Raw genomic sequence first — 15,657 nt, 5'->3', positions numbered from 1 at the left:
TGGCAGGAGGTTGGGAATGCATTATAAGCAAATAAAAGATGTGATTACGTGCCATTAAGACAGACCTGGATTCAAATGCCAGCTTCACAATTTATCTGGAGGACATTGAGCCATCGCATCACTTCCCACATCCTTGGTTTTCTTGTTTATAAATGTGGATGATGAGGACTTACTTCCTAGTGAGAATTAAATGAACTGAATATAAAGCATCAAGCACTGAGCTTGGCCTACTGTAAGTGATCAGTGTTCATTGCTGTGATTATTATTACAGAGATTTTCATTCCAATGAGGCAAAAGGAGCAAACTTAGGGAACTCCATATGCTCCCAATGTCAGGCACAATTCTGACTCCACTGTCCCTTCTTGACAATCAGGAATGAAAAAGAAAACCCCAATAGTTGAGCTAAGCTGTAAGCTCTTTGAGGATGAGGAGCGTGTTTGTCTTGGTCACCATTAAACTAAGACCTAGCACAATGCCTAGCACATACTCAAAATTTGTTGAACGAGCGAAATGAACGAATAGCTACAATGGGCCATACATGCAGTTCTGAAGTCATGAGGTCCTTGAAGTTCTCTCTGTGGGTTTCATAGCATAGAGGAACTCTTCTTTAATCCTTAATAGCAACGCACGAGTGGAGTGTCTCATTTTACAGATAAGGAAGCTGAGCCACAGAGACACAAAGCAATATGAGCGGCAAAGGACCCACTCGGTAGGAGACCCCTCTCTCCCTGCCCTCACCCATCCCCCATCCTGGGTCTCAAGTCCAGTTCTTCCCAGAGAAATGAACTAATTTCAGTCTACTCCTCACTGGCCACAAAGACAAAGACTCAGCTCTGTCTTCAGAAATATTTGGAAAGTTTTATTTAAATGTTTTGAGTTCCGTTTTAACCAACACCAAAAAGAGAAAATTTTTTGCCCTTCCAAACAGGAGAGTTACTTCAGAGAGGAGCTGGCATGCATGCTGGGTGCTGAGAAGTGTCTGTTCTACCAGGCCTGCTCTTCCCAGCCCGGGCCACCCAGACTTGGGGACCAGTCTCAGGAGATGACTTCCTGGGAACCAAACCCCAAATGGCCTTGGAATGAATGAGTGAGCAAACTCCGTCCTGAGGAGAGGGACATAGTTTCCCCTGAAGCAGGGCTAGGCTTGGGGGCAGGGACATAAGCATGATGGGACCTGGTGGATTCCAGGGAGAAGGAGATGGGAATGAGTGCATCGGATCCGGAATGTTCCATGGAGGGTTCAGGGCCTCCAGGCCTGGGAAAGTAAGTTTGCTAGAAAAATAAGATGCTTTGAGAATTCTTCAGTCTGTGCTTTCTGCCTGCCCAAGAGAAAACTACCCTGTTGGCCAAAGGGGCAGTGGGGAGGGAGCAGAGGTCAGGGCCAGGAGTTGGTCTGGCCCCAGTGGAGGATTCCAGAGAGAAGCCAGGCAGGCGGCAGACTTTGGTTTCCTGGGTCCCCTTCTGGCAGCTGTGGAGTCTGCATAGGCCTCTGCCTCCCTGCCCCTTGAGGTGTGGGCTGCTGGGCAGGAGGGCAGCCCTGGGTGGGGAGGAGAGGCTGGCCATTTGTCATGGGCTGGTGTATGCCTGGGCCTCGGGCCCTCAGAACAGGATGCTCACAGGGAGCAGGGCCAGCAGGAGCAGCAGGGGGCCTGGAGAGGGGCTGCCCGCCGAGTTGTCCAGGGCACAGTGGTTGTGGTTGGCACCAATGCAGGCTGCGTAAGCCATCACGTGGGGGATGTAGTTCTGCTCGTGCACGCCATGCAGCAGGTGTGCCATGGGGCCCTTGGCGAAGACTGCTACATCCTCCCCGCCGTGCGTCTCATGGCGCAGGGGCACAGCCGACTGAGCCTGGTAGTTGTCGTGAGCTGCAGGCCAGAAGAAACACTTACTAAGAGGCTGCCAGGCAGGGGCCTGGTGATATGTGTGCAGCTTGTCTTTTCCTCTTCCAGGCTGGTTTGAATGTCTCCATTTTATAGAAGAGGAAACCGAGGCTTAGTGCAGTGACATCATTTTGCTCAAGGCCATGGGATTCGAACCTGAGTCTGTTCTTAATCAGAAGCCTGCACTCTAACCCCCCAAAAGAGAAGATTAACCTCATCAGGGCTGTTGTGTCCCTGGGTGGCACGAAGAATTAAGCTCTCGGTTTCTAACCAAAAGGTTGGCAGTTCTAATCCACCCTGAGGTACCTCAGAAGAAAGGCCTGGTGATCTACTTCCAAAAGATCACAGCCATCGAAAGCCTTCTGGAGGACAGTTCTACTCTGACACACAGAGAATGGACTTGATGAAAATTGGTAACTAGTAGGCTGTTTGGATTAGGAGGGAAGAATCAAATGAAGGAATGGGGTTTGCCTCTTACCAAAGGCTGGACCATTAGGCCCCCACGGGTCTCTGGGAGTGCCAAGAACAAATAACTATTCAATAATATGAAAATGAATGAAAAAACTGGAAAATTCATATACTGGAATGTTATACAGCCAGTAAAAATGGCGGTGTAACATATGTAGCACCTACAAGTACCAGGCACTATACTAAGCTTTTCACACTCATCTTATGCCCCAGACAACCTAGGGAGGTAGAATGGAGGAAACTGAAGCTGGGGAAGGTGGAAGTTACATGCTCAAAATCACACAGTTGCTAATTTGTAGAATGGGATTAAGATTATTCTGACTCAAGTCCTGGCTATTTTGACACCCCTGACCTTGCCCATAAGCCTATATACGCTGCCCCAAGCCCACCCAGCAGGGAGCCTCATCACCTCCCAGTCCTGGGCCTTGGCAGCCTCACCATAGTCCACCATGGAGACGTTCTCTCGCTCACCGCCCACCACCTTGTAGCCAGGCCCGTTGCCGTACAGGATGGCAGTGAAGGGCTTCTTGTCCGTGTCGCTCACCATGGGGGCCAGACCTGCATAGAAGGGGGTGGTCCTGGGGTCATGTTGGAGCACCAGGAATCTGCTCCCCGAGTCCCCAACTTGGGCCCAAACCACCTCCATTAAACTACTTTGTAAACCCTATTGATTTCTAACCAACCATCCCCAGTTCTCATGAAGCTCACATCCCTCCCACCCATCCTCCTCTGTCTACTGTCCATCTATGCATCCTCCCTCCCATTCTTCTGTCCATCCATCTTCTGTGTAGCCACCCACCCTCCCACCCATCCATCCACCCAATCACCCACTCAACTCACTCCATCCCTCATCCTGTATTCTTACCACCCATCAGTAACATTTCTTTCCCACCCAGTTATCACCAAGTCCCCACCATGTGCCAGGCCCTGGGCTTGCTGGCTCTCCCACTCCACTTCTACGCCCAGATGGGCAGATAGCAGACCCTGAGAGTGCCTAGTGCCCACTCCAATGGAGGCCCACCTACCAAAAATGGAGTTGCCACGGGGGGTATAGCCACCGAAGGTGAAGACGTGGGAGTGGTCAGCAGTGACCACGGTCAGTGTGTCTTCCAGAGAGGTCATAGTGCCCGCCTGGCCGATGGCCTGGTCCATCTCTACTGCCTCGTGCAGGGCCTGCTTGGCTTTGCCCTCATGGTGCCCATGGTCAATCCTGCCTCCTTGGGACACCAAGGCAAAGGCCTGGAGTGAGGGGGGGAGGAAGAAGAAGATCCGCATCCCTACCCTCCACCATTCTATAGATTGATTAGCCTTTCTTTGATAGGGGAAGGCAGTCACCTTCACTGGGTACCTACATAGTGCCAACCACCACACTGGGCATTTTCTGCAGCCCTTCAACCTTGACAGAGGCTCAGAGAGGGAGAGTCTCTTGACCAAAGTTACACATATGGAAAGTGCAGAGCCAAGATTTCAAAGCAGATTCACCAAGCAGAAAAGTGTGTGTTCTTCCTACCACCCTACTCTGGTCCCAGCTCTGTGTCTTTAGCTGCTTGAAGGAGTTGCTGAAGACTTCAGGGGGGTTGTTGTTATTTTCAGGTGCCATTGAGTTGGTTCCAACTCATAGAGACCCTATATACAACAGAATGAAACACTGTCCAGTCCTGCGCCATCTTCATAGTCGTTGCTATGTTTGAGCCCATCATTGCAGCCACTGTGTCAATCCATCTCTCTGAGGGTATCCCTCTTTTTGGCTGACCCTCACTTTACCAACCAAGATGTCCTTCTCCAGGGACTGGTCCCTCTTAATAACGTGTCTAAAGTACGTGAGATGAAGTCTCTCCATCCTTGCTTCAGTGGGTAGAGAAGGGGAACCAGCATGCCTGAATACCTACTATGCGCCAGAAATACCAAACTGATGTCTCATTTCAGCTTCACAACAATCCTGGGTAGAGATGGGTACCATTAGCCCCATTGACAGATGGAGCAACTGAGGGCTAGACCTGGGAAGTCATGTGACCAAGGTGAATTTGCTAGGGTTTGAATTCAGGTGTGACTCACTCTAAAGCTCCTGTTTTTCTGTCTCCACCGTGAATACATCCCCTCAACCCATAAAGCCTAGGAACTGTCCACACCTAAAAGGTGGTGGAAGCCCTTGATGCCTGGTCAGTACTCACAGCAGGCTTCCATGGGCCTCTGGAAGCCCGAATCCTATCCCACCTCCCCCAGAGGAGCGCAGGCGGCCTGGCTATAAGCTTTCCTAGTGGCTTAGTGCTGTGTGACCTTTGGGGGCACCTTCCCCTCTTTATGAGGTTGCCTGGGTGGACACTTCCAGCTCTGAGGGTCATGGAGCCTGGCTGCCTGGCTGCCCTTTCTTCCCACCAGCCTGGGCGTCAACTGCTGTGGCCTGGCAGCCTGGTAGGGTGGGTCCTCCCTTTGTTGTGGCTTTGGGAGCAATTGGTCTGGCAGGCCCAGCCCCAGCCCTGCTCTCAAAGACTGCCGCTCCCGGGGGAGGCCATGCTCACCACCGCTGGTTCCTGGCGTCAGAAGTCTGTTAGGGGCCAGGACAAGACCGCCATGGTTGAGTGGGAACCCCAGGATTTGGCAAGGAAGCAGCTAAGCTGGGCTGGCGGCCACCAGCCTCCAGAGGGCGGAGGGACCTGTGTGTGTGTGTATGTGTGTCGTGAGATTACATGTGCAAGTATGTCCACATGCATGTGAGTGACTGTGTGTGTGCACCTGTGAATCCCAGGGAGGCAACATCAGGAACCACAGAGGGCAATGGCTGTTAGAACATTGGAAGATTCTGGAATCTTTATCACTTCCTCACATTTCCTATTGTTACTAACCTTAGCTATTATATACTAAGGATGATGATATTAATACAGACACTGAAGTTTGTATTCTCTGCTGGGCCCTGTTCCAAGTAGTGTATGTCTCAGGATGCTGTGGAGGCTCACAAGGCCTCTGTGAGAGGGGAACTGTTTTTACTTTCATTTTGCAGAAACTTTCAGGTAAAGGTTATGCAGCCTATGGCTGGCAGCACAAGAAGGAGAGCTCCGGTCTGACTCGGGGGCCTCATGACAGCACTGGTAACCCTGTGAACATTGGGCCCAACATCCAGCACTAGAAAGCCAAGGGCCTGAGGGCTGCTCCCCCTCCACAGCCAGGCCTGGTTGGGGGGAATCCAAAAGGAAGAAACCTGCCTCCTCCCTCAGGAAGCCTTCCTAACCTGAGAAGGCTAGCATACCCTCTCCATGCCCAAAGGAAAAGACCTTGTTGGGCTGGGGAGCTAACAACCTAGGATCCCACAATCCATGCCTCACCCACCCTCCACAAAGGAATTTTCCCACTTGCCCCATGTTGGGACAGTTCTCTTTGAGAGCTGGACACCAAGTCCCCTGGCCCAGGGTCATATATCAGAGCTCCCCTCTCAGTAGCCCTGGCTCCAGGGCAGCGTCTGTGCAGCCAGGCCTGGGGTCCCTACCTTCCACCAGCAAGAAGAAGCCTTTGGGGTTCTTCTTCAGGATCCTGATGGCCACCTGCACCATCTCGGACAGTGACGGGTCAGTCACGTTGTTCCTGTTCAGCTCGTACTGCATGTCCCCTGGCTCGAAAAGACCTGAGGAGGACACACAGGGGCCTGGATGGTAAGAGTCCGTGATTCTGTTGTGAGGACCCCTGAGACAGCTGGGGTGCCTCAGGGGACACACAACGCTCCCCACAACCAACTTGGGGCTATAGGGTAATGAGGGAAAGGGAGCTTATCTGGTAGCCCTTGTGGGCCCAGAACTGTACCAGGTGCTTCAGCAATGCTACCTCTTTTAATATTCACAACCACCGCCTCTGGGGTCGTCACCATGTCCATTTTGCAGAGGAGGAGACTAAGGCTCAGGGGGTGTTCAGTAACTTGCTATTTCAGCTGCTAAATGGCAGAACTGGAATTCAAATCCACTAGCCTCTCCCCAGCCTGGGGGGCCAGGACAAGGCACCATGGCCCTAAGGCAGTGGATGTGTCCTGTCCTGATGGGGCAGGTTGTATGCGTGTGTGTGTGTGTGTGTTTACACATCAGGCTTGAAAGGCATAGTAACCTGTGCAGTGAAACAGCAGAGGGTTTGGGGTCACTGTCCCTTCTGCTCACTGGGCTGGTTTTCCCACCTGTGAAATGGGGCTAGTGATCCATTCTTTGGGTTCCATGTGTGAGAACTCCGTATGTACCGTGTTGGTGTTGCCACCCTGCCGGAACACTCTGCCCTTCTGGGAGTGTGTGCACAGCCAAACCATAGTTCCAATTGGGAGAGTGCTCACTTCGTGCTCTTTAGAAGCATGTGGGTGTTGGCCTCCAAGATGGTGCCCAATGATCCCCGTCTCCTGGGATTCACGCTCTAGTGTGGTTCCCTCCTACACTGAGTAGGGCTAACCCATGTGTTATGAATTGAATTGTGTTCCTCCCCTCCCCAGACCCCGCCAAAAAAAAAATATATGTTGGAATCCTAACCCGTATACCTACGGATATAATCTCATTTGGGAATAGGGTTTTCTCTGTCATGTTCATGAGACCATATCAGTGTAGAGTGTGTCTTAAACCTACCCACTTTTGTAATATAAACAGAGCAGATTAGGCACGGAGACAAGTAAGCACAAACAGAGAGGAAGATACACACCTATCCTGAGGTAGGTCCTATCATCACCCCCATGTTAGAGATGAGTCATTATTCCTACTGTATAGAAGAGGAAACTGAGGCACAGAGAGGAGACATCACTTGACCAAGGTCACACACTCATAGGTGGTAGAGCTGAATTCTACACCCATAGCCAGGTGGAAAGAGGCCCCAGATACCTGCGTGGTGATCCCAGGACCCAGCCTGCACGGCCCTCCACCTCAGGGCCTCATTTTTCCAAGCCTGGCATTGTTCCTGGGCCCTCACCTGCTCCCCGCACCCTGGGGAGGGGAGGCAGTCCCCAGATAGGACCAGCAGAGACAACATGGCTGGCTTCTCCACCTGGTTACACAGGAGAGCTGACTACAGGGCCCCTCTCATCAGCCCAGGAGAAGTTCAAGACCCAGCTTCCAAACAGGGTCAAACTCTAATCAGCTGTGGGGCATGCCGCATCTCACTCTCCCTCTCTGAACTTGTTTTGCTTTTGCCCAATGGGGTTAATCACCTTGCACAGCCATCAGATTTCAGGCCTGATTTCATGAACCAGAACCTCCTGCCTGGCTCTGGAGCCCAACGTCAAAGGCCCCCATGTCGGGGGCGGGGGTGCTGGGATCTCACCCTAGGTGCCAGACTCACCCAGCCCTGGCCACGGGCAATCAGCTGTGCCCTCAGCTCCATCCGCTCTACTTACTTACCCAAGAGGTAGTCCACGGCATGGGGGTCGAGGGTCAGGAGCTCTGTGCGGTTCCAGACATAGTGGGAGTGCTAGAAGGAAGGGCCTGTCTCAGCATGTGTCGGGCTTGGGGGAGCCGGAAGGAAGGCATTTATTTGTTCCTTCACTCAGTTAACAACCCTTCCCTGAACACCTACTATTGCTGGCCTCAAGAAATCACAAACAGGCAATTAGAATGTAGGTGACAAGAATTGGGGGGGGGACACTAGGAGACCCCCAGATGCAGGGATCAGGGAGGGCTTCCTGGTGGAGGTGATGTTCTAACGGGGACCTGGAGGTCAAGTAGGAACTGATCAGCCTGGGATCAAGAGGGAGTGTGTTCCAAGCAGGGGGATCATGGGGCAAAAGGGAGGGGCAGGAGTACTTGCTGAGGGATGTGGGCTGTGTGTGTTCTAGGGGCATGGCAAGCCAAGGAGGAAGCAAAGCCTGAGGTCTGCCCAGGGGAACCTGTCTAGGAGGAGGAGAGGAAGTCTTGCTTCTCCAGGGTGGGGAGGCTACAGGAAGTGGCTGGCCCAGCTTAGCCAGGAGATAGCACCATTCAGGGCCTGGACTGGGGGTCCCGGCACTGCCAAGAATCAACTGTATGTCCTTAGGAAAATGCCTTGCTTTCTCTGGGCCATGGCATTGGGATCAGTGGTTTTCAAACTTTTTCCTTGGAATACCCTCAGGGGCTGCTATGGGGAAGGTGGGAGACTAAGGAAATAAGGCTCCGGAAGTGGCCAGAAGTATCCTTGTTCCACCAAGGAGGCTCTCATTTAATCCCCCCATCAGCCCTACAAGGTAGGTACAGTTATTCCCATTTTACAGATGAGGACACTGAGGCACACAGATGATGCTGTGACTAAGTTAAATCTACTCTTAAGGAATTTCCTTTTAGAAATGCATGGCCTATCTGGGGCCCCATGGTGACACATTGTCAGGTCCATCCAACCCCAGGACAGGTGTGTGGGCCCTCTCTCTCCATCTTGGGAGGCTAGACTGAGCTCCAGGGTAAGCACCCTGACTGGGCAGGAAGGATTAAACTCTGGCCTCATTTTTCATATGGAGAAACTGAGGCTGGAAGGGGACATGTCTCCTGGGTTTGGGCCAGGATGAGGCTCTGGCTCAGCCTGGGCTGACTCAGAAGGAATGGAAAGAGTTTAAAGCTACTGAACCACTCCTACTCCACTCCATGGGGCCCGTTCCCGGGCCCCGGCCTCCACCGTGTTCTTGGCCCAGCCCCATCCCACGAGGCCTCCCTGAGGACCAGTCCTGGAACCCTCAGAAACCCAACTCCAGAGTGACATCAAAGTGGCTGCAAGACTGCTCCCCACTGTCTTCAGCCCTGACCACAGTCATCTCCAGACCCCAGCTGCCCCGTGCCCGGCAGGCAGCCACAGATTTAAAGAACAAGCGGCCTCTCCAAGGATTCAGAACTCAGGCCATTCCCACGGGCCCAGCCTCTCCCAGCCCATTCCCTTGTTCTGGTCTAAGTGAGCTCACTGCTCAGGGCTTCCACCTCAAGCTGTTAGAGCCTCCCTCCCCAGCCAAACGGGCCATACTGCCTGCTGCTGCTGCCTGATGCCCCCCCGCCCCGATCCCCACGACCGTCCCTGGCCCACCACCCAACCAGGGCTTCAAACTGGTTTGTTCTAGAATTTGCATTTTCACCCCAGATATACCGAATCAGAATCTACATTTTAACAAGCTCTCTAGATGATTCTTGAGTATAATAAATTTTGAGAACCACTGCTCTACTAGCGGTTCGCAGAATCAGTCCCTAATCACCAGCATTAGCATCACCTGGGAACTTGTTAGAAAGGCAAATTCTCAGCAGGGGGTTGAACTCATGAACCAGTTCAAAGCCCTGCACCCAACACTGCCTCCTACAGCAGGTGTCTCTCCAGCCCCTCCTGGGCACCTCCATCGTGCTAGCTCAGGGCTCTCTGCCTCTCCCTTGTGGTTTGTCCCTCTCTGATCCCATAGGCCCACGGGCTTCTTACCAACCCGGCACACAGCACTCCCAAGTTTGTTTCTTTCCTCGACCGTCTGATTCATCCTGTGTATTTCATGTCCAGCCATGGGCCCCACACACAATAGGTGCTCAGGTTGACTGAATATCCATTCAGGTCACTCCCTGCCCACCCTCTTGAGTATCACCTAGCCCTCTCAGATGCCTTCCTCTGAGGAAAGGAGCTGCTTGACCATCTACTATGTGCCATTCAGGTTTCTGTTAGCCCAGCCGAGAGCCCCATTAAAAACCTATTGCAGTAAGAATTATAATCTCCATTTTACAGAGGAGAAAACTGAGATTCAGAGAGGGGCCACCCAGCCCACCACAGCGCGGGCCACCTCTGCAGCCATCTGGCCCCTGGATGTGTTACCTTGTGTCTCGGTTTGAAGGTCTTCCAGACGTCGATGAGGTTCAGGCCGTCTAGCCTCGTGCCCCTGGCCTTCTCGTCCATCTCGTACTCCACATCGGTTCTGTTCTTGGGGAACATATACTTCCGGCCACCTCCCATGATCACCTAAAGGGGACAGAAGCCATCTGTACCCTGGGGTCCAAGGCATCTGGAAGCCCCAGTGGCCCCAACCCAGAAAGCCTGACCCTAGAGATGGTGTGGACACGTATCCAGCACGGCGACTTCAGTCTACCTGCCCTCTCTGAGCTTTCACTTTCCCAGCCTGGAGAGAAAAATCAACTTCCTTCTGACCCAGAAGATGGAATCATGAGTCTCCTGGGGCTGTGGTTTGGGGCTTTGGCATGAAATATTGGAGCTACCAATAACGCAGAACCAGTTCCTGTCGAGTCAGTTCCAACTCATGGTGACCTCATGTGTGTCAGAGAGAACTGTGCTCAGTATCTGATTTTTGGGGACTAGACCACCAGGCTTTTCTTCTGAGGCACTTCTGGGTGGACTTGAACCTCCAACCCTTCAGTTAGCAGCCAAGCCCACCAATAGTTTGCACCACCTAAGGACACCCACCAATAGCCTACCTTAACTGGCTTTTCAGAATCCTGACGCACACCTCCCACTTTATAAGAGTAATACCACATATTGAGTGCTCACCGCACGGTGATAAAATACATCATCTTATTCAACTTTATAGCAAAGCTGCAAAAGGACTTGTGCCACCTTTTCTTCCAAATAAAGACCGACGCAGAAAGGTGATTTCTGTCCCCCAGGGTCACACAGCTAGTAAACAGCAGGGTCAGGATTTGAACCTATGGTTTCTCTGACTCTGGCGCCAGGGTTATGCTGTGTCCGTAGAGCTGAGAACAGGGCCTTCAAGAGCCTCCTCTCGTCACAGTGAGGCAGATGCCCGAAGGCGAGAGGCCCCAGCCAGGGAGGTCTTTGGGGCAGCCCAGCTGGGAGCCGCTTGGCCCACCGCAGCCTGGGCAAACAGTGGGGCTGGGACTCACTGTCTGTGTAATCACTGCCAGGCTAATTTTACCCACCCTGGCTGGCATGCGTGGGCGGATGGACGCGGGGCTGTTTGTTTTCCTTGGGAGACCATGTTTGAAGTCCTGACTATTTTTAAGATGGAGGCCAAGAGCAAAACAGCCACCGCCCGTGGTGACCACCACACTGGTGTCCTCCTGTCACCACAGGTTCTGTCCCAGGCCGCTGCCCCGGCTGACACCTTGGGAGAGCAGAGCCCAGCTGGGGCTGGCCCCAGCACCACTGTTCCCACGCCTGGTACTTCGTAGCCCCTTCCCTACCTTGTACCCTGTTTCCCTCCTCAGAACCCAGGGCCCGCTAGATGGAAAGGGAGCCAGGAGCCCAGGCAGGGGTTGGAGGCGAGGCTGGTGCCCCAGGACCAGCCTGGACCATGGGGTACTGGAAAGGCCAGGGGCTTTGGTGTCACACTTGGGTTTGGATCCTGGCTGTGTCACTTACTGACCCAGAGCCTGTTACTTAACCTCTCCGAGTTTCCTTATCTGTAAAACGAAACTAACACCTACCCATAGGAGTGTCATAGGAGGAAATACAGCAATCCAGCATAGTGCCCATGGGGACTCTGGTAGCTATTCTCACTGCCAGGAGTAGTAGAAATGAAAATGTTTCCAGAGGGCCGGGCTCCTTGCTCCAGCTCCAGCCAGGAGCACGGGGAGTGGAGAGGCTAGGAGGGGAAGAAGAGGACCCCAGGTCACTTGTCCCTCCCCCCACCACCAGTGTTCCCACAGAACCTGACCCCTTGGCATTTCCAGGGTGGAAAATGAAGCCCCCAATCTTCTTGCCGGAGCCTCATCGTTTCCAGCCCAGCAGAGACTTCACACGGGCTCATTAAACGCCCAAATAACAGACTTGCTGTTTGGCTTTGGGGTTTGGGTTTGTGTCTCTCTTTCTTCTTTTTTTTTTTTTTTTTTTAGCAGGAGATATTTATTTTCAGGGCGGACTCCAGGATTTGTGTTTCATGGACAGCCTTGGGACTGAGGGGCTTTTGGGTGGTGGAGATGCAGGGGAAAATGGGGCTTGAGTGGAAAGGAACGGGGAAAGAGGGGAAGGGAGACAGGAGGAAAGTCCTCACACTTGTCCCACCTCTTTCCCTTCTTTCTTCTCTCCCTCCCTCCCTCACTCTCTGAGTGTCCCCCAGCAGCCCTCCCATGGGCACCCCCACACACCCCCAGCTGAAAAGCCTCTCTCTCAAGCTTTTGTTCCCCATCTCAGGCTGAGCCTGCCAAATCTCTCTAAAGTGCAGACCCGTAATTACACCCTGTGCTTGTCCTACAAATGTTCTCACATCCATGACCTCATCTTGGCCTCCAATGGCCCCAGGAGGAGGCAGGTGGGGCTCTTTGTTCTTGTTACACAGGTGGGGAAACTGAGGCTCTAGGAGGGGAAGGGATTTGCTCTAGGATGGGGTGACTTTGCCTCAAATGTCTGCTCACTAGAGGTCCACAGGTTTCTTTGTCCTGAAAACCCATTGTCGTTGAGTCAATTCTGACTCTTAGCGACCCTATAGGACAGAGTAGAACTGCCTCATAGGGTTTTCAAGGAGTGCCTGGTGGATTTGAACTGCCAACCTTTTGGTTAGCAGCTGTAGCTCTTAACCACTATGCCACCAGGGCTTCCTTTGTCCTGAAAGGTGGTGCTTAATCCACAACTTGGAAGAGGGACCAGGTGGCACCTAGAAATTGGGGGAAAGGTCACGGGGGAGTGAAAGCGCAGGTCTGGCAGGTCTGGAGGTAGAAGGAAACAGAGGTGAGGGGTGGCTGGGGTCCGAGGGCTTTCTGTGAGCCTCACTGAGCCCCCTTTTCAGGCTCAGGGGGCCAACATCTCTCTCCCCGCTGCTGTACTCCCTGACTCCACCCTGCAGTGGGTAACAAGAGCCTGCAAAAGGAACGAGCCAAGAAGTTCGCAGTTCAGAACAGAGAGTAGGGGCCAGTCTGCACATCAGGTGGACGAGGTCAGGGGAACACGTGTTATGCCTGTGTGCGTGGGCCTGCTCAGTATGTTGATTTGTGTTATAGAGTAGGGACACGGGGCTCGTGCAGAAACACTACCACTTTCTGAGCCTTCACCAAACGTCAGGCCCTGTGCTAAACTCTCTATAGAGATTGCCTGATCTAGTTCTTGCAATGGGCTAATAGAGGTAAGTAGGTTTCACAAAGGGGCAAATAGAGGCTCAGAGAGGTGAAGTAACTGACCCAAGGTCACAAAGCTAGCAAATGGTAGGTCCAGCAGGTGAAGCCAAGAAGTTCAAAATGAGAGTTTGCTCTAGCCATTGTTCACAATGCCTCTTTTCCAAGTGGCTGTCTACATGCTGGGTAGGTGTGTGGGACACATCCTGTCTGCACAGGTGTGAATGTGGAGGGCAGGTATTCACCTCGGGTGGCCATCGTGTGACCCCCGCCCTCCATGTGGAGGGAGGGGGTGCCAAGCCAGATTCCAGTTTTTGGAATAATCCCCGGGCGCCTGGTCCTTGGGGTGTAGTGGTGGCCACACCAGGGTTTACCCCCAGCCTCACCACAGAGAAATCCCCCAGAGCCTCCCTGCCCCAACCGCAAATCCCCTAATGGGCTGGGAGCCTTCCCAGGTGTGAGGGCAGCCAAGCCAAGCAGCTTTTCCTAGGCCGGCCTGGGCCTGAAGGCTCCCATCCACCCCAGGACCCACCTGACCAGCCCTATCCCTGCACTGGCCCCAGCCCCCCCTCACCTCAATGTCCTTGATGTTGTGCATGAGCTGGTAGGCAATATCCTTGCAGCCCTGGCTCAGGGCCTCTGGGGGCATCTCGTTGTCTGAGTACCAGTCCCGGTCAGCAGAGTGGGCGTAGGCAGCACTGGGAGTGGCATGGTTCACTCTGGTGGTGGTCACAATGCCCACAGACTTGCCTGGCGTGCAGGAGAAGGGGGATTAACATCATCTGGAGATGGGGGTATCTAAACTGCCTCCTTTTCCCAGCCAAAGCCTGGTCTCCCAAGAGCTCTACTGACTGCCTGGGCCTCAGTCACCCCATCTGGACAAAGAGTATGGGGGGTAGCTTCCAAGTACCCTGGCAGCTCATACACCCTGCCTCTGTGACCCTCCCATCCTCCTGATGGCTCTCTAGCTGTGAGCACCTGGGCTAGACTCCTCCCCTCCATACAAGACCCCACTCCTCCAGGAAGCCCCCCACCCATAAGAGCCCCTTCCAAGGGATTGCAGGTGAGGTGTGGCTCTGTCACCCACATCAGTCTGCCTCATACCCTGATTCCACATTTCCTGAGAGTATGGGCCAGGTTGCCCCAGTCCCAAGTCCTTCCTTCTTCCAAGGGAGGAGGAAGAGGAGCTGGGCTAGGTCCTTTATACACATTATCTTACTCCCTGTTCACATCCAGCCTACAAGGGGCTATGTTTTCATGCCCATTTCGTGCCTAGGCAAATGGATATAACCAGTTAACCAGTTGCTATCGAGTCAATTCCAACTCATGGCAACCCCATGTGTTGGGTTTTCATATGGCTGATTTTTCAGAAGTAGATCGTCAGGCCTCTTCCAAGGCACGTCTGGGTGGACACGAACCTCTAACCTTTCTGTTAGCAGCTGAGTGCATTAACTATTTGCACCACCCAGAAACTCAGGGAAATGAGGTTGTCTGCTTGGGGTCTCAGCTGGGCAGTGGCAGACCTGAGACTAGAACCCACCCCTAACCACTAGCCTTCCCTGTCATGGGAGGGATTCCATGAATATTTCAGACTCCTGGAACATCAGAGTTGGAAGAGCCCACAAGAGTATCTTTTTCAACCATCTCCCCATTGTACAGTTGGGAAGACTGAAGCCCAGGCAGTTCATAGAGCTGGGCCCCATTCTCTGCTGCTTCCCCTACTCACCAGCATCCTTGGCCCAGCGCAAGATGGAGGTGACCTCATTTCCCTGAGTGGTGTTACACTGGGAGCGCTCAGTTGCTGCACTCACCCCCACGGTGCCCTCGTTGGCCTTTACCCCACACAAGTAGGCTGTGGCAGTGCCCGCACTGTCCGGGACCTGAGCGTTGGTGTTGTATGTCTGCAGGTGACAAAGGAGGGTCAGGACATGGCCAGGTCTTGGTCCACACTGTTGCCCACACACACCCACGGGGACTGGGCATGACCCACCAAGGTCCCCCTGAGAGCCATCTAACTGCCTGCTTCCCGCCCCACTCCCTGTGCCCAGGCAGCCACGGCACAGCAGGAAGGTACCAGAACCCAGGTCTCCAACATATAGAGAAAAGAGGGTTCGGTGGAGGGTTGGCGGGGCAGAGAGCAGGCTGAGTCAGCTGAGGCCTTTCTCTAGGTTGGGGTGGCAGGAGCCCCTGAGTGGGGAGGAGACGGGTGAGTCTTAAAGAAGGGAGGGGGGCTACTGCAGGTGTGGGGAGATGGGGAAATGGGGAAGTAGTGAGAGGGGAGATAGGATCCAGAAAGATGAGAGGCTGGTGCTGTCTGCCATCCACCCCACCCCCGCTCAGACCTCTAGCACAGG

At 53.4% G+C, this 15,657-nt stretch overlaps 1 protein-coding gene across 3 annotated transcripts in view; it reads right to left on the bottom strand.

Moving 5' to 3' along the window:
* Positions 1-834: 834 nt before the first annotated feature.
* ALPL (alkaline phosphatase, biomineralization associated) overlaps positions 835-15,657 on the bottom strand; it is a 67,996-nt gene continuing 53,173 nt past the window's right edge. For all 3 annotated transcript variants that reach the window (XM_003413419.4, XM_064281428.1, XM_064281427.1), the window contains 8 exons: positions 15,030-15,204; positions 13,878-14,053; positions 10,101-10,244; positions 7,700-7,769; positions 5,830-5,964; positions 3,374-3,565; positions 2,787-2,906; positions 835-1,865 (listed from right to left, as the gene is read on the bottom strand). In XM_003413419.4, the coding sequence (XP_003413467.1) occupies positions 1,600-1,865; positions 2,787-2,906; positions 3,374-3,565; positions 5,830-5,964; positions 7,700-7,769; positions 10,101-10,244; positions 13,878-14,053; positions 15,030-15,204 (1,278 nt within the window). In that variant the 3' untranslated portion in view covers positions 835-1,599. The remainder of the gene's footprint in view (positions 1,866-2,786; positions 2,907-3,373; positions 3,566-5,829; positions 5,965-7,699; positions 7,770-10,100; positions 10,245-13,877; positions 14,054-15,029; positions 15,205-15,657) is intronic.

This window comes from Loxodonta africana, chromosome 3, assembly GCF_030014295.1.
Source record: "Loxodonta africana isolate mLoxAfr1 chromosome 3, mLoxAfr1.hap2, whole genome shotgun sequence".
NCBI classification, from domain to species: domain Eukaryota; kingdom Metazoa; phylum Chordata; class Mammalia; order Proboscidea; family Elephantidae; genus Loxodonta; species Loxodonta africana.
The sequence above is the reverse complement of the archived record's forward strand: the minus strand, read 5'-3'. Positions and strand labels throughout refer to the sequence as shown.